The sequence below is a fragment of the Meles meles genome, chromosome 2, assembly GCF_922984935.1.
Source record: "Meles meles chromosome 2, mMelMel3.1 paternal haplotype, whole genome shotgun sequence".
Taxonomy (NCBI): domain Eukaryota; kingdom Metazoa; phylum Chordata; class Mammalia; order Carnivora; family Mustelidae; genus Meles; species Meles meles.
In genome coordinates this window covers 113742751-113762523 of record NC_060067.1, presented here as the reverse complement: position 1 = coordinate 113762523, position 19773 = coordinate 113742751, and the positions used below count along the sequence as shown (strand labels likewise).

The 19773-nt window shown below is 36.1% G+C and overlaps 1 protein-coding gene across 3 annotated transcripts in view; it reads right to left on the bottom strand.

Annotated features, from left to right (window-relative positions):
- UNC5C (unc-5 netrin receptor C) overlaps nt 1–19773 on the bottom strand; it is a 350685-nt gene that overhangs the window by 145282 nt on the left and 185630 nt on the right. For all 3 annotated transcript variants that reach the window (XM_045998229.1, XM_045998230.1, XM_045998231.1), the window contains exon 2: nt 6485–6706. In XM_045998229.1, coding sequence (XP_045854185.1) covers nt 6485–6706 — 222 coding nt within the window. The remainder of the gene's footprint in view (nt 1–6484; nt 6707–19773) is intronic.

The window sequence follows — 19773 nt, the reverse complement described above, 5'->3', positions numbered from 1 at the left end:
AATCCCTTCCTGGAGAAGTGAAAGAACTAAAATCTAAACAAGTTGGAATCAAAAAAGCTATTAATGAGGTACAATAAAAAATGGAGACTCTTACTGCTAGGATAAATGAGGTAGAAGAGAGAATTAGGAGACTGAGGCAGTCATCAAAAACCTCCCAACAAACAAGAGCCCAGGGCCAGATGGCTTCCCAGAGGAATTCTACCAAACATTTAAAGGAGAATTAATACCTATTCTCCTGAAACTGTTCCAAAAAATAGAAATGGAAGGAAAACTTCCAAACTCACTTTATGAGGCCAGCATTACCTTGATCCCAAAACCAGACAAAGACCCCATCAAAAAGGAAAATTACAGACGAATATCCTTGATGAACATGTTTGCAAAAATTCTCACCAAAATACTAGCCAATAGAATCCAACAGTACATTAAAAGGATTATTCACCATGACCAAGTGGGATTTATTCCTGGGCTGCAAGGATGGTTCAACATCTGCAAATCAATCAATGTGATGAAGTACATTAATAAAAGAAAGAACAAAAAAAGCATTTGACAAAGTACAGCATCCTTTCTTAATCAAAACTCTTCAAAGTGTAGGGATAGAGGGATGATACCTCAATATCATCAAAGCCATCCATGAAAAACCCACTGCAAATATCATTCTCAATGGAGAAAAACTGAGAGCTTTTCTCCTAAGGTTAGGAACACGGCAGTGAAGTCCGCTGTCACCACTGCTATTCAACATAGTACTAGAAGTTATAGTTTCAGCAATCTGACAACAAAAAGAAGTAAAAGGCATCCAAATTGGCAAAGAAATCAAACTCTCACTCTTTGTAGATGATATGATACAAACCTGTATGTGGAAAACCTGAAAGACTCCACTCCAAAACTGCTAGCACTCATATAGGAATTCAGTTAAGTGTCAGGATATAAAATCAATGCACAGAAATCAGTTTCATTTCTATACACCAACAGCAAGACAGAAGAAAGAGAAATTAAGGAGCTGATCCCATTTACAAATGCACCCAAAACCATAAGGTACCTAGGAATAAACCTAACCAAGGAGGGAAAGAATCTGTATCCAGAAAACTATAAAGTACTCATGGAAGAAATTGAGGAAGACACAAAGAAATGGAAAAACATTCCATGCTCATGGATTGGAAGAAAAAATATTGTGAAAATATCTATGCTATCTCAAGCAATCTACACATTTAATGCAATCCCTATCAAATATCATCCATTTTTTTTTTCAAAAAAATGGGCAAATAATCCTAAAATTTATATGGAATCAAAAAAGACCCCGAATAGCTAGAGGAATGTTGAAAAAGAAAACCAAAGTTGGTAGCATCACAATTCCATACTTCAAGCTCTATAACAAAGCTGTAATCATCCAGATAGTATGGTATTGGCACAAAAACAGACATATAGATCAATGCAACAGAGCAGAGATCCCAGAAATAGACCCTCAACTCTATGGTCAAGTAATCTTTGACAAAGCAGGAAAGAAGGTCCATTGGAAAAAAGACAGTCTCTTCAAAAAATGGTGTTGGGAAAACTGGACAGCCACATGCAGAAGAATGAAACTGGACCATTTCCCTCCCTACACCATATACAAAAATGGACTCAAAATAGATGAAAGACCTCAGTGTGAGACAGGAATCTATCAAAATCCTTGAGAAGAACACAGGCAGCAACCTCTTTGACCTCAGCCACAGCAACTTCTTCCTAGAAACATCGTCAAAGGCAAGGGAAGCAAGGGCAAAAATGAACTATTGGGATTTCATCAAGATCAAAAGCTTTTGCACAGCAAAGGAAACAGTTAACAAAACCAAAAGACAACTGACAGAATGGGAGAAGATATTTGCAAACGATATATCAGAGAAAGGACTAGTATCCAAAATCTATAAAGAACTTATCAAACTCAACACCCAAAGAACAAATAATCCAATCAAGAAATGGGCAGAGGGGGATGCCTGGGTGGCTCAGTTGGTTAAGTGGCTGCCTTTGGCTCAGGTCATGATCCCAGTGTCCTGGGATCGAGTCCCATATTGGGCTCCTTGGTCAGCAGGGAGCCTGCTTCTCCCTCTGCCTCTGCCTGCCTCTCTGCCTACTTGTACTGTCTCTCTCTGTCTCTCTCTCTCTGACAAATAAATAAATAAAATCTTAAAAAAAAAAAAAAGAAATGGGCAGAGGACATGGACAGACAAATCTGCAAAGAAGACATCCAGATGACCAACAGACACATGAAAAAGTGCTCCACATCCCTTGGCATCAGGGAAATACAAATCAAAACCACAATGAGATCACTTCACACCAGTCAGAATGACTAAAATTAACAAGTTAGGAAATGACAGATGTTGGCAAGGATGTGTAGAAAGGGGAACCCTCCTACACTATTGATGGGAATGCAAGCTGGTACAACCACTCTGGAAAACAGCATGGAAGTTCCTCAAAAAGTTGAAAATAGAGCTACCCTATGACCCAGCAATCACACTACTTACTGGGTATTTACTCTAAAGATACAAATGTAGTGATCCAAAGGGGCACGTGCATGTGAATGTGTATAGCAGCAATGTCCCCAATAGCCAAACTATGGAAAGAACCTAGGTGTCCTTCAGCAGATGAATGGATAAAGAAGGTGTGGTATATTTATATATAGTAGAATACTATGCAGCCATCCAAAAAAAAAAAATCTTGCCATTTGCGATGATGTGGATGCAACTAGAGGGTATTATGCTGAGTGAAATAAGTCAATCAGAAAAATGAGAAATTTGAGAGGCAGGGTGGGGTTGTGGGGGGGGTGGGTAGGGAGGGAAAAAATGAAACATGATGGGATCAGGAGGGAGACAAACCATAAGAGACTCTTAATCTCATGAAACAGAGTGTTGCTGAGGGGTGGGGGGGGAGGGATAGGGTGGCTGGGTTATGGACATTGGGAAGATTTTTGCTGTGGTGAGTGCTATGAAAAGTGTAAGCTTGATGATGACCTATACCCTTGGGGCAAATAATACATTATGTGTTAATAAAGAATAAAAATTTAAATTTTTTTTTTAAAAAGAGTGTTTTTTTATAAGGCTTCTTTATTTTGTCTTTATTAAAAGGGCTTTGCCCATGACTAAAAACAACCAATCAACTACCCACCCAACACATTGCCAAGATTTTCTCCTAGTGATGTTAGTGATGATCATAGCAGTGGCGGTGGTGATAATGATGATGACATTAAGCCCTGACATCAAGAATTTATTTTATTCTAACAAATGAGATAAAAATCCAAGATTTATTTCTTTATTCATTAGCTTATTTCATTCATTCAATTTCCAACTGCCTACTTTGTGGACTGAATACCAATCTTAACACATTTTATATGCCTTAACTGAGTGTTTCCTGGTCCCTTTCTTAATCCATTAATCTGTATGTCTTATTCTCAGCTCAGATAAAACTTCACTTTTTTAGTTTTGCAATATATTTACAAGGAGCTGAGGCTCCCTCATTATACTATTATGTCAGAATTCTTCCAGCTGGTTTCACAAATTTCTTTTCATACAATGTTGGTGGACTTTTTAATTCATTTATAAACAGTAAACACCTAAAATATATTATATTTCTATATGTTTAAGTTTTCATATTGTACAAAGACTGCAATTCTGAAACCATCCAGAAGAGACTTTTTTTTAAGTTGCCAGGATTGTATAAAAAATATACATATATATTGTTTTTCTATCCAAGAATACAGTAAGTTTTTCCATTTGTTTAAATCGCATTTTTCATCATCTGAGTAGCATTTAAAGTTTTTCTTTCTAAACTTCTGCAATTTTTTGTTAACTTTATATGTACCTATTTTCTTGTACATAGTTATTGCAAGTGAGATCTTTTATTCCATTATAATTTGAACGGCCACCTATAAAAGAAAAGTTGGTGGGTTATATGAATCTTTTTTTTTTTCAGCCACTCTTCTGTATTCTCTTGATTTTTTTCAGTTTTTTTATTTAAAAATTCTTTTTGCAGATATATAAAATCATACTATTTGTCAAAAATGATCAATTTTCCACTTTTTAAAACAATTTTTATATTTTTCAGTTATTTGTCTTGCCTAATTGCACAGGCTAGTACGTTAAGAATATACCAGATAGTACTGATATCTGAGGGCATCTTTGTTTTTTTCTAACTTGAAAGGTTAATACATTTGTCTGGATGCTGGCTTTCTTGTAAACTTTTAAGTGAAATGAAAGGCAGTCCAAAGGTACACTACTTTCTACTCCATCCATGAACCTGAGGAGCGTTGGGCAGGCATTGTTTGCTGCCAATTCTTCCCTTAATTCTCATCTGTCCCATCCTGAAGTTGAGGAGAAACATGCCACATAGTTCCATTTATAACTGTTTTATGAGGTATTTTTAAATAATCGGTATATGCAATATTAATTGATTTTATGTGGAAATAATAAAAAATAGAGTGTTTTAAGAAAGGAAATATCTTACTGACATATCTATGTTCATACGTGTGTACGTATATATTACTAACATGGCATGAAGCTGCCAGAGGAGCCCAGTATCAGAGTAGTTTTTGTTTTATTCCTAGTCTTCCTGTATAGACATTTTCATTAATTCAGTAAAAAGAAGCATGAATATGTTTGTGACTTTCATGTTAGCTTTTGTGATGTCTTTCTTTTGCCTCTTACCATTAAAACTTGTGTGTTTGAAATCTTAACAAGTAAATGAGCTGAAACAAATAAAACTAATTCACTTGGGATTTTGTAGACATCTGGCGGAGTTATTTTCTGAGTAATTAGAACGAGAGGTGGGCCGATTCCCTGAAGTAAAGCTACCGTACAGTTGGATACCCGTTCATTTCCACCGCCATCAGATTGCGGGCAGTGAGCATGTTGATTCACAAATTGACAAACACTTATGTAGAGCTGCCACCTGATTTTCTAAGACCATTTTTGTGTTATCAGTATATGCTTCACGCACTTTTCTAAAAGATGCCTTTTCTCTGTCCTCTCACAGTCTGTTCCATTTCATTATGTCTCATCACCTCAATGTGCCCTTCACATGGTTAGAGGCAGCGAACGTAGATCTCCCTCAAGAGCTGCTCTCTGCTCAACCTTGGTTAATCCAACATTTGGATACAAATATGAATGAATTACAATTTGGCTTTTGACAACATATACCTATTTTGTTAGGTAGAGATAAAGAAAATAAAGAGATTGAAATGCTTCCTATTTAGCTTGGAAATGTTGTTCAGTGAAATCTTATATTTAAGATATGTCTTAATATTATAAATCATAGATCTGGAATGGATTTGAAAATTCCATTGTTATTTGTTCCAATTGTTATTCTCACTGTTAGAGAGCAAAAGCACTTAAACCACTGTAGAAAGATACACATCTTTTCAGTTTATAATAACTATAAGAGATTATAAAACTATCTTCAGTCACCCATCATGGAATAAAAAGATGCTATCAAGAAACTTTCCTTTTTAGCCAATCTAAATCCCACGGGTTATTAAAATCTACTTTATCCTCTCTCTGCCTTTAGTATTTTACTGTCAGGGATAATATCTGCAGAGCAGTAAAGGCAGGCATTTTCACCATGCCAGGAACAGAGATAATATGATCAAGGCCCACCCAGATGGTGGCTACACTCATCCCTTTGCCTCTTCCTGGATCCCACACTATCACTGTTCTCAGTCACTCTCAATTTAACTTTCCATAAGAGATAGATAATTAGGATTTATTTTCAGATGTAAGCCAAGGACACAGGATACTTTGAATCTGCAATGTTTACAAATTGTTTAAAAATACGGTTTAACTTATTTGTGGAGCATAACAAAAACATGGAGGACATGGGGAGATGGAGAGGAGAAGGGAGTTGAGGGAAATTGGAAGGGGAGGTGACCCATGAGAGACTATGGACTCTGAAAAACAACCCGAGGGTCTTGAAGCGGCTGGGGGTGGGAGGTTGGGGGAACAAGGTGGTGGGTATTAGGGAGGGCACGTGTTGCATGGAGCACTGGGTGTGGTGCAAAAACAATGAATACTGTTACACTGAAAAGAAATAAAAAATACAAGGGGAAATTATGCATGTGAATTGACATTTGATAGTTGTAAATAAAAATGACAAACTTATCCTTAATTGAACATGTTCCCCAATCTCAGGATTTTAGACCTGACAACAGAATTGACACATGAGTGAAATTCATCTTTGACTAGGGCACTTGCCAATCATCCCATCTATTCATTTTTCTCATTTATCTTTTTCAGGATGATCTATGTCATCATAGATCAGGAATCAAGTCAAGATTTATTGATCACATTTTACTTTGCAATGTGTGGAATGAGACCACCAAATTCTACCCAAACTGAATCAAAACTTTTGCCAAAGGATAATTGCTCTATTTTTATTCTCACAATTGAAAGAACAGTATGACATCATGCCAAAGTGGTGAGTTAGTGAAGACTCAACAGTAGTCCAAATGCAGCAGAAAACTCACCAGAGGTTTCATCTACTCTCTCATCTACTATGTGGTCCTTCTGATGAACCCATTCACTATTGCACTTGAAGTAGATCTGGGTGGCGGGGCTGGCTTTACAATACAGGTTCACAGGCTTATTCTTCACAATATAAGCTTCTTCAGGCTCAATAAGAAAATGTGGTAGAGGTTCAGGTGGATCGGATGGAAAGGTTTCTGGGAGTTCATGAAAAAAGTCGTCGTCTGGTGAAACAAGAAAGTGGAAAACAGTCAAATCATAGTAGCCACTTGCCATTTATTTGATATTCACTTAAAAATAATAACTCGTAAATGATCTAATTAAGGATGTGTGTGCCTGCTATGCACCTGCTGTGCATTAGGTCTCTTACTGGTTGTACAAGTAATTTTTTGGTTATTCTTCTCATTTTTATGCATGGTGAAACTCAACATCAGGGAAGGTAAATATCTTGCCCCAAGCATGCATGTAGTAAATAGCACAACTGGAACCAGAACCCAGGTTTGTCTCAAAGACTGTGATCTTCCCAATACAGTACTACACCTCCCACTACACAGTGTTCCCCTTGAGAGCTGACAAAAGCAAAAATGGTTTTATTAGAAAAATTTGCTTGAAAAATACAAGGCTCATAGGTAAACCTTAAGTTCTTTGCACGAAGCTGAGAAGGAACACTAGGAACATGAAATTAATGATCTTGAAGTTCAGATTCAAAGCTATCTTTATTTTCAAAAGATACCACTGCATGACATTGTCATTCACTTATTCATTCATTCAACCAAAAGTATTTACTGAGCGCAGGATTATTCTCAGCAGTAGAAAGAGAGATAATAATATCGAGTCAGTCAACAGTAGATTGATAGTAGAGCCTAGAGCCTAGCAATGCTGTTTGGTCTTATTTAGAAACCATACCTCAAATATCAGATGTATGATATGACTAGTCAAACCTATCCTCGTTAGAATATTACTGAGTATTAGCAGAACAACAATAGTCAATAGTCTCATTTTCTATAGTACTGAAAATTATCAAATATATTGCTCCCACTTTGCTGCTTCAACATCGCTAAATAAACAAAACTCCAAAATCACTTGAGATATTTATACACTTGGAGGTATGTTTTTCATAACTTGAGCTCTGTATGATTCCAAATAAAAATAGAAAATTTAAAAATGCCCTAAAAAAACCCTATTACCATATTTCACGAAAGTCAAGGTAAAAAGTCTTTCCAATATACTGAAACTAAGTTAGACCTGATAATTTTCCTCCTGTGACAGACTGTGGGGAGCAAAACTATTGTTCTTCTGTTAGTTGATAAAGCACCCCAGGCTAATATGTAAGGTTAAAGGTATGAGGCTCAAATTAAAAGTTTTAAAAATTCTTTAAAAGTATACACACTTGGTAGTAAACACATGACATAGTATAGGTAAAGTCTGGTTGCTCATACATTACCTTAAAACTCATTTTATTACTCATTCAGTTGTTGCTCTGTTTGGGGAGATGGCCATTTGTCTGCTAAGAAACCTGGTCTGGCACTTTTTCCATCTAGCTCATGGGACAGCTGTCAAACAGCAACCGTGTTTGATCTCTGCCAATATGTTCTGCAGTAAACATTGGCTTCACTTGCATCACAGACACAACTAGCTTTCAAAGCTCCTCCCAAATGAAAAATTTCTGACACCGGGATGTAAATGATGCTTCCTGGAGCTAGCTTTCTTTCTCACTTTACTTCCTTAATTTGCTTTCTTCTGGCAGGCCATCATCTCTGGTTTTTCCATTGCAGAACATCAAGGATCCAAACTGTCAGCTAACTAAAGAATAACCTTGTTTCCATCAATTTCGGCTTCTTTAGTCAATGTGCAAGAACATTCAAAACTGCTTGAATAAATATAGTTCAGAAAGGCAAAGGAATAGGGGAGTGGGGGATTGACAGATCCATCAACATAAAGCTGAGATCTTGAAGGTCTTATTCACAACCCCTCCTTATGTGCTTATTGTTGTATGTGATAGACAGTTCTGATAATCAATAGAGTGCCACAAAATATCAAACTGAAATTTTGTAAAATGTTTTCTGTTGTTTTTAATTTTTATTACTCAGGAAGGCAGAGTGTTGATTCATTTTTTTTTTTTTTACTATTGGTGTATATTTAAACATACCAAAATGTGTATGTATTTTAATATATTTATTCAGGTTTCCAAAATATAAAAATTTTTCCTTTCAGTCATTGTTTTAGAAAGTGAGATTTGTTCCCTTAGAAGGAATGATGATTGCAAAATATCAGATGACTATTTACTACCTTACATTATTCAATCATGTAGCAAAGTACTAATGCATTCACATCTTACAGAAAGATAGGCACTAAAAATTGATTACCCTTTCTTGCCCAAAGCATGTATTTCTTCCTTCTGATTATTTTATTGTAAACTACTGGGAAGACTAATGGAAGCTGAGAAAGTCACACATATGTTTTCAACTCAAAAGGTGCTGGAAAAGATAGTAATGATTTAATGACATATTTAAAAAATGTATGGACAAACTAATTTTGTATTACTTAATTTTGAGTTTTAAGACAAGAGGGTCACTACCAGTAAAGAGAAATAATTCTACATTTTGGTTTGAAGCTTCATCAAGTGTTGATTTTTCAAGGTGTTCATTAAATAACACTTAGTATGCAACTTATTAAGGAATGATTCCATCATTTGAAATATTTTCATTTTGTGGTAAATACAATTTTTTTTTACATATCATTCTAGTTTCTGCATAAACCCTATCTCTTAAGTAGCATGACTTAACCAATGACAAGATAATAAGTTTGTTACAATTTCTTATAACACACAAACACTAAGTCTGTGGCTAGATAAATTCACGTCAGGCAATATGGCACATTATTTCTAGTGCTCAACTCAGGGGATGGGAATGGTACTTCTAAAGATAAATTTCAAGACCTTGAGTCAGTAAGATATAAAGAAGTCGGTAGATTTGACAAAATGGGAATGGACTGATTATCAGTGGGCTCATGTGCAGCTGGGAAATTCTTTCCTTCTTCATTTGCAAGAAGGTGGCCTGGACACCATGCGCAACCCACGTCAGCTGGCCCAGACAACAACTCCCCCACCATCAGGTCACGTATGTTAAGACAATACTTTTCTTTGCTCTAGACAGAAACAATAAGTATCAGCATTAATTTCAGAAATTGTTTTTTAATGAAATGTCATTTTAAATTTTTTTTTTCTAGAGCATGTTTTGAAAATCAGATAAGCAAGCCAATTCTCTTCAGCCAAAATTATTAAGGAAAACTTCTGAGTATTCAAACATCTAGCATGGTTACATCTATATGTATTTAACAAGAAAAAAATGACTAATACCATGTGCATTTAACAAGGAAAAAGTGATCATCTCCAAATACCATGTATATTTAATAAGGAAACAAGGACCATCTTCAAATACCACGTGTATTTAACAAGGAAAAAGTGATCATCTCCACATACCAGGTATTTAACAAGGAAAAAATTGATTGTCTGCAAATGAACATCTACAAATACCTCTTCACGAACACTTAGCTCCTCTGCACTGTGTGTGTACTAGCCTTGCACACATATGGAGGAATCTACTTTTCAGTTTTGGCAACCAGTTTTATGCAACTATTACCAATTTTCAAAGGCCAGAACTATATAACAAATGCCTAATGCTAGAATGAAAGCTCTTTTGGAGGCAGAAATTATTGTCATATTCATTTTTATTTTCCATTAAGTTTAGCTTTCTGCCAGGCACATTATAGGTGGTCAGTAAGAATGTTATAAAAGCACGGATATTCTACAAATGGCAACTGTGATCATTCGAAAAACGGTTCATGAGGTAATTTAGAGTTCATAGAGCCTCAAATGAATTTATATACCAAATGTTGTAACAATAGTAAGATCTCCAAACTGGACTGGCTACAGACTTCGTGTGACCTAGTGCAGAGTGAAGATTTGGGGATTCTCCTTGCATTAGGAATTCTGAAACGGTGACAAATGAGCATTAAACCAAGAGTCCTGTGTGACAGCACTGGTCACATACCCATGAAGTCAGTCCTATCTACCGACAAGTGTCAGTTAACTGAGCATTCTACTTCAAGGAAAAATCTGAGAATTAAAATTATATCTTTATTAGTACATTTTTGTTTTGGAACTTATTTGCTATTTCCCAGCTTCTTATGGTGATTAGATGTTTTCTAGAAGAATCATGGCTTTCCAGAGAGAGAAACTCAGCCTCCAAATAAGTCTCTAAGTAAGTGTGTTTGCAATGGTGTGCAAGGGCAAGTGTGCCATTTTATTTGTTCATGGCTTTCCCTTTGGATGTACTCCAGTGCTCACCCATGTGTCTGACCAAAAACAAGTAAACTCCCTGCAACACGAAAGCTAAATCTTTTGGGGCACTAGCAGACTCCTTAATACATGGATGTGATACAGTCTGAGATTTTAAAGTTCAATATATGGAGATAACAAGGTTTGAGATTCTACCTTGAGTTGGTAGACTATTTACTGAGATCAGTTGCTAGCGTGCAATTCATTTTACTATCCGAATAAACCAGATTTCTGATGCTATTAAGGTCATGCTACAAAACTTGAAGCTATAAAGGAACAATTTGTTTTTTCAGCAGGGAGATCAGTGAATGTATCCTATTAATACTTTATTTCTTAATATAAATATCTAAAGAGCCCTGAAGTGTTCAGGGAGATAATGGCAACTCAATTTGTGAACAGCAACTTCAGACAATGAACTTATTTCTGGCGAAGTGCCACAGTTATCCCAAATTATTATATATTGTATAAAGGCACACCTCAGATGCTCATCCGGATGGCATTATGTTAATCGGGCCATACGACTTGATGAATAAAATTGCTAAGCAAGTTTTCTGCATGTAATTCATTCAAATTAACAAAGTAAAATTTTCAAAGTTGGCTTTATTCTGTACATTGAAATCACGATTAACTTAAGACTATTATTACCTTTTCAATTTTGTTGTAATATTATTATTCATCTTATTCTCCTGTAACATTTAATTTTCCACTTTCTACCATTACTCAATATTGATATCACCATTTTCATCTTGATATCAGGTAAATCTCAATGTTTCCTTTTCTGTTGTCTCATATAGACTTTGTTTTTTCATTTATATACAAGAAGAGAAAGCTTTGCACCACGTATTATTTTTATAGACTTTCATTCCACCTAAATCTTGACAGAAAAATATTATGCTATGAACATCAATCTAGGAAGCTTACATTGCTGGTTTTATTGCTATGTATCAAGCCTTAATTTTCATCAACTTAATACATAAGTTTCTATATTTCTGAATCATAAGGCTTAAACTATTATTGCTTATATCATAAAATATAGGACTATTATCTCTTTGTCTGAGACCTGAAGCGTATTCTTCTGAAATGGAATTTACTTCCAAATGATTCAAGAGCAATTTAAAATGAATGACTGCAAAGCTAATTTTATCTGCATTTGGCTGCCCATCCATCAGAGAGATAATTCATGATATATTACAACACAGGCAGCTGAAATTAACTATTTGAATGAGACTCTAGCTTATTTTTAATATTTTGATTAAAATATCCTTTGGAAGACAAAGACTATGGTCTATATTTCAAGCAACATATTAATGGATTCATCATTTAAATTTAAGTAGCTGAATATATAATGCCTTAACAGTATTACACAATTTGGAAGTACTGCACGATTACAACTCCAAAAGAAAAAACTTTTTTTCTTCTTCTTTTCAAGAAATGCTTTTGAAATCATGCTTAGACATGATTAATGGTGACACAGAGTCAACATGCTATTGGGGATGCACTTACCTGTGAAAGAGAGGCACCTTCTTCTGCCCCAGTTTAAGTCTTCATGATCTCTGAATTTTATTACTATAAAGTCCTCCTAAATGTTTTTCTGCCTGTAGTCTTTACCTCTACCAAATAGTCTATACTGTGCTTTTAGAAAAATGTTTTCAAAAATACATTTACTCTCTTTCTCAATTGATTTAATAAACACAATGTAAACCAAGAAGCTAAGTTTACTTTGCTCATCAGATTAGCTAAAATATATTGTGTGATTGATGAGGAGTTGAGGAAATGTGACTCTTTGCATATACTGGGTATAGCGTAAGTTGGTATCATAGTAGAGAAAAATTGACAGGAAAATTAAAAATTAAATTTCTGCATATCCCCAAATATGTCATCCCATTTCTTGGAACACATCTTATAGACATAATGGCATTTATAGGTGTATGTGTGTATATAAATATAATATTATATATATTATATATATATTATATATGTGTGTGTATACGTATTTGAGGTATATATCTCATGTGTATATGTGTGTACATACATATACATATGTGTATATATAATGTATATGTGTATATAAGTACATGTGTATATGTATGTATATACAGTACACATACATATATATGTATGCATACATATACACACATACACAAAGATGTTTACTACAGCACTGTTTATTTAAAAATACATAAAATATATCAAGAAAAGGTAGATGGAATTAACTGTTTGAGTGAGAACAACTAACAATCAACTGAGGAAAGGTTAGGTGATTATTTTTGATATGTCCTTCCAAGAGAATACTGTGTTGTCAGTAAAACCAAGGAGCAGAACTGTGTGTATTAAATCAGAAGGGCATCCATTAGTCAACTAAGCAAATGAAGCAAATTTTTAATTAATTTGCATAGAATGATGCCACTTTTGAGAAAGAAAAAGAAAGAAAGGAAGGAAGGAAGAAAGAAAGAGAAGGAGGGAGGGAGGAAAAGAAAAAGGAAAGAAAGGCAAAAAAGGAAAAAAAGAAAGGAAGGAAGGAAGGAAGAAAGGAAGGAAGGAAGGAAGGAAAAAGAATAAGGGTGGGAGGGAGAAAGAACGAGCATGCAACACCTAGATGAGTGCTTGAGTAACCAGGGACTGTAGCCTTACCAGGGTAACAAATCAAACGGGCCATTACACTCCCCACACCATCATCACTCTGTTTCATAACTCTTCCTCATTCTTCAGATATCAGACATCCCTTCTTCTGAAGGCCCCCCCACCTCCAAATCCTGGACCTCAGCCCCTAGTCTCATCTCCCATTGCTCTCTACTCTTCTTGTTTATTATTTACTCCCCACTAGAAGGCAAGTTCAGAGCTTTAGGAACAGTGCTTGTCTTAATTCATTCCTGCATAACAGATACCTAGTCCAGTGCACGGCAAGGACTGCAGGGTTTTCTTTCTTTCTTTTTTTCTTTTCACTTGAATTGTTGTTCTTAAAGAAGTTGCTATGTGATAAGACAGAAGTACGTAGGAATTACTCTAGCAACAGAAATAATGAGAAGAAATCCTTATACAAAATACAACAGAAATATATGTATATCTGAAAGGTAGTCCTTCAGCATTTAGAAGGACAGATCCTGTCCCCACATGAAAAAAATTATATCTATAGTCTACGTAAATATTAATGCCATGTATCATGAAATGTAATAGCCTTGGACTAAATATATTCCCTCACTAAATAATCAAAGTTGAATGTAAAACATTTTGTGTGCGGAAAATAATATGATACATCTAATGACCGTGCCTCCTCAACCTCTTGGCCTCATTTAAGGCTTGACTTCTTTGCACTACTCCCTCCTTTTTAAAACTTTCTCCTCCCTTGGGAACTGTGCATTGCACTCATACTATCGTTTTGAACTTTCTCTTTGTTTTCTGCTGTTTGAGTACAGTCATATTCTTACCCAGTTTCTCTCCTTTAGTCTCTCCCTTGAGCATCTCACCCACAACACTGGCTTAATTACCAGATTGTGCCACACACATGGTCTTCCGTTCCACCTCCTTTCTTCTTAAAATCCTTTGATGCCTTTGCATTGACCAACAACAAAATCAGATTCTCTACCAAGGCCAGTGAGGACCCACTTGATCTGATTGCTGCTGGCCTCTATGTTTCATTTCCTACCCTCATGTCCTCATGACCTTTTCACCATTCTCAAGACAGACAGACTGGTGTTTGTATCTTTGAACACCCCCAAAGCAGGCCTACCCTAGGGCATTTGTACAAACTCTTCATTCCTGTAGAAAAGATCTCTCTCCTTGACATTTAGGTTTCAACTCAAGATGTCTCCTACACTAAGAGATTCTTGATCACCCAGTCTCAATCTCTCGATGTGTTTCTTTAAGAACACATCATTCTACTTGATTTCTTCGTATCACCTATCCCTCTCAGATCAGTGTGTTTACTAAGTTAGTTGTCTCTTTTCTTTTCCCCTCCCACAAAACTCAAAGCATTATGGGATTAGACGACTTTACTTTGTTCAACAGTCTGATCTCAGCATCAACATCAGATGAACATCTTCCTTCTAAAAGTAGCTTCTCTTTTTGACTCAGCTCCTTATTTCTGATTGTAATATCATTCTCACAGTCAGAAGCTTGGAGTCCTGTCTCTCCATCAGGTCCAACTGATCTATGTGTACAATGAAGATCAGCTCCATATTGTCTCTCTCACCATTAATCCCTATTCTCTTTTCTGTTGCTCAAATTGAAGACTGTACCACTTGCAAATGGATTATTACAAGAGTCATGCTACTGACTGGCTTTGCTGCAGACCTGCTCCTGATTTTCCTCTCTCAATCCCAGCTATCCCATGTCTAAGTAGAAGATAGAATCATAACAGCTTCTGCTGGAACCTTTGTGTTCAACAGAACACTGCCAAAAATTTACTCAATTTTCAGCTTATTTACCACTGTTCCACCAAAACCAAAATTGGTGGTACCATATTCCACACTAAGATAGCTTTTTCAGTGTTTTCCCACATTCATGTTAGCTGTGCACGTGATGCTTTATTTCCTATGGACTTTTCACTGCCTATTTCAATGTCACTGAGAAATCTAGTCCTAATCCTCACAGAGATAACTGCTCCTTACTGTTTGATTGTGAAATCCTCTGATGCAATTCGAGAGGCCCAGTCATTTCTGTATTCCTCACTATAGTCCAGCTCCACCATATACTTAGCAGGTTCTAAAACTTTTATTCAATCAAAGTGAACACATCTAAAATTGAATACTTGCTCCAAGAACTATGAAAAATATTTATTACTTCCCCATAGTAATGCATTATGATAATTCAAATTGCCTGAATATAATATCTCTATCCATATACTTATCAAAAAAATCTGTACTTTTTTTTTTTAACTTCGATGGAAATTTTCAAGTATGTGAAAAATGATAAAACAAAGAACCTGAACACCCATAACCAAGCTTCTGGGAATTTCAACATTCACATGTAAAGGGAACTGAACATATCAGAGTGCCAGGATGAAATAGCAAAGGAGACAAATGTCACCAAATTAAGAATAAGAATTAAATTCAAAATACTGGAAACAATGAAAATAAAATCTATGGTAATATATGTACAATGTTTAGCCATAAAATTAAGACCCCAAAATAATAATGATCAATGATAAGAACACACAATTTATATTTTTAAAATGTGACCATTAAAAAACTGTAGTCTCAGATTTCACATGCAAATTAGAAATTCTTTTTAGTCACTTTGGAGTGAAGAAATTATCCCTTAAATTAGTGAAATAATTAACAATACACCTAAAATATACACTACTCTATGGATCCGTAACGAAGTTCATGAATAAAGGAAACTTCAAGGTTATAAAATCTTGATCTTTCAAAAATTGTCTTCAACTTTTTCCTCTTTCTCACCTCCAACATAAAAACAATCAACAGTGCTACTAATTTTATAGTCTATCCGTTTCTTGAATCTGCCTCTTTTTCTGTTTCTGATTCTACTGCCATCATCATTTCTCACCATGTTCAAAGCCTCATGAGTGGTATCCCTTGCCACCTGATTAAAGGTAAGTTCTAAGTCACTTCTCTGTTTAAAATCCTAAACCTCCTTTCTCATAAGATAAATGCAAGCTCATCAGCATGGTGAACAAGCCCCTCCATGATCTCATGTGTGTGTACCTTCGCACCTTCCTTTCTTACCACCCCATTCCCTGTCCTGTACGTTCCAACAACACAGTCCATCTACTGACTTCTGGATACAACCTGCAGTTTCTACACCTTCTGCTTCATGGCCCTCCTCTCTTTTTTCACTGTTCCTCCTCATCCTCTAAACTATGCCTCTGGCCATCATTTCTTCCAGGCACTTTTCTCTTCCTTTCCTACCTCTGCCAGCCTAGAACCTACCTCTCCCCTAGCCCTAGTGATTGCTTTGTTAGAGGCTTAAAAACACTTCTAGCACCGCCTTTTATAATAACTTTGTAGTGAACTAACTGGCTCTTATTATAGTCTTTGGAACTGATTATATACTTTTTGAATAAATGGGTGCAGGGCTTTCTGTCTCCAGGGGAGACTACAGACTTTGGGTCTCAATTGGGTAATTGCTATAAAAATCGACTTTGGGACCCCACAGACTTGGATTTGCATCTCAGCACCACTTTTTACTGTGCATAACTTTTGGCATTTCACCTAATCTCAGTTTCCATGACTACAAAATGTGTAGGCAGGGCGCCTAGGTGGCTCAGTCAGTTAAGCATCTGCCTTTGGCCCAGGTCATGATCCCAGCGTCCTGGGATCAGGCCACAGTCCATCTTCCTTTCCTGCTGCTTCCCTACTTGTGCTGTCTCTCACTCTCAAATAAAGAAATAAAATCTTCTGAAAAAATAAAATAAAATGGGGAGACAAAGCAAGGTGGTGATAACGTTCGGGGTATGTGAAGTAAAGCAATAGGAATGATTCAGCATAAAGCTGACCACAGATAAGATCTTCACATATGGTAACTATTTTATTATTTTCTTGTATTGCTGTTGTGGATACTAACCCTCTCTCATTTTCCAAAACACCCTTGAGCACTAGGAAGTCTTTCATCTGTCTTCCCAAAGTATCCTTTCTGACCAGTGCTTAGTAAACTCCTATTCTTCTTTCCAAGTTCATCTTAAACTTCATCCCCTCCAGGAATTCATTCTAGACTCTTTGAGCATGGATTTGTTGTCTTCTGTGTTAACACCCCACAATATGCATTGCTATGTCATCTCATTTAACATGGTGATAGGTCACATTGAACTTTTCTGTGCCCCGCTATGCAGAGAGCTTATTTCAATACAATTATGTGTAATTCATTCATGAGTCTGTAACATGCAGCCATATTTGGTATGTAGAAGGACCAAAGGATGATATTTGTTGAGTAAACTGATGAAAAGATACATAAATTCCTCAAACTCTTAAGTTTCCAGATTTTTTTTCAAATCGAGAGACGTGAATACTTCTTATTTTCCTACTTTGTAAAAAATAAAACTTTAGATTTCATATTAGTGTCCTCTTATGAGTCCTCATTCTTTCTTGGGGGTATAGAAAATAGTTTTGTCCCACTACAGTTTTCTTCATTTAAATTTTGGACATAATTTATAAATAAAATGTAAGGATTTGCTTTCTCATTAGTAATCTCCCTACACACCAACACCACTCACCTTATCACTTCTCAAAATAGGTTTACTGTCAGGGACTGGTTTGGAGGAGCCAGGAGCAGGTGGTGAGAGAACTCTGCTGGTGAGTCAGAAGTCCAGTGCTGGTCCTCGTCATGCTCCCAACAATCTATTATTTTTGTAAGCATGGTTAGGTAGGTAGGTAGGCTGATAAGTAGGTCTGTATGGTGTGAACAAAAATCCAAGGTGTGAGTACACCATACACAGAAAGAGCAGAGCTTCTAGAACTTGAGAGCACTCTAGAAGTCCTGTAGTCAAGAAGTCTTTGCTTCCATCATGACTGTGTGCAAGACTTTGGGAGGGAGGCCAGGGGTCCAAAGGTGGGGAAAAAGGGCTCAGAGAATTGATTTTATTTCTTTGTGCCCTGTCTCCCTGGCTGGGTGCTTGTACGGGAACATAGGATGTGGAAAACATGGGTGAGTATTGCTTGTGGCTGCAGAGAACTAAAGTGATGTATAGTTAAATATCTACATAGAATTTTGATTCAATTTTCTCATCTTATAGAAAAGGAAACTGAGGTCCAGACAGTCTGAATGACTTGTCTGAGATTGTGTGACTATTAAGTGACAGGAGTAGATGTGTCAGGACAATCTCAAGATTTCCTGGCTCTGGTATATATTTTCTGATGACATAAGTTCTGTAGCACCATTTCAATACCCTCTTCTGATTCACTTGATAATTTATTTTATCTTCTTATTTTTGAGCTACCCATAAACTATTGCCTTTTTAATGCTGTTAAGGTTTTTAAAAAATTGCATATTTTAAATTTTATTTATTCCAGTTGCTGAAATTCTATAATAAAGAAACAAATAACAAAAATGGAAATTCAACCCTCAAACTCCCTCCCATTTCCCATTGTACCAACTTTTGACACTAGTGTGTTTTGTTCTGGACCTTTCTCTCTGCGGTTATTTATGTAAGTGCAAATGTGTGTGGATATAGATGTAGCAATAAAATATAAAATGTGGAGACAAACCATGGGAGACTGTGGACTCTGAGAAACAAACTGAGGGGTTTGGAGGGGCGGGGGTGAGGGGTTGCGTGAGCCTGGTGGTGGGTATTGTGAAGGGCACGTATGGCATGGGGCAGTGGGTGTGGGGCATAAACAATGAATTTTGGAACACTGAAAAGAAATTTAAAAAATGGAAAAAATAAAAGGAAATATATATGTATATGTTTTGTATTGACTATTGCTTTTCACAGTAAATTCTCTGCCTCACTTGATCCATCACTTGCCAAAGTTGGTGTTATCATATGCCTACTATGTTCTAAACACTGTCCTACAATGTTTAGGATAAGCTAATATCCAATGTTAAAACTGAAAACATCAACAACTAAAAACCACTGTACATTTATAGTTTTGGTAATGTTTACAGGACACCAAAATTTCTGCACAGGTTTTAAAACAGAAACAAAACAATATCATTGTTATCTTTAGCTCTAGTAATTGAATTCTGGATCCATGTGTATCTTATTTAAAATTATAGTTTCCAAGTGGCATGTGCTATAAATTCACATTTCACGACTTTGCCAAGAAAAGATTAATTTACTGATTGTGGGAGGTACTGATTATGAGCCAATACTCCCACTTTTTATCCCTTTCGATGGAACAAATGACCTTCTTTCAAAATTTACTGTTTTGGAAGATAATATACCCAGAATCCTGAAGAAGATAGTAAGGGTATGAATCACCTCCAGCAAGGTATAGGGTTGGTTAATGTTTTATATTTTCACCTCCCCTGCCACTGGAAATCACAACACTTGACAGT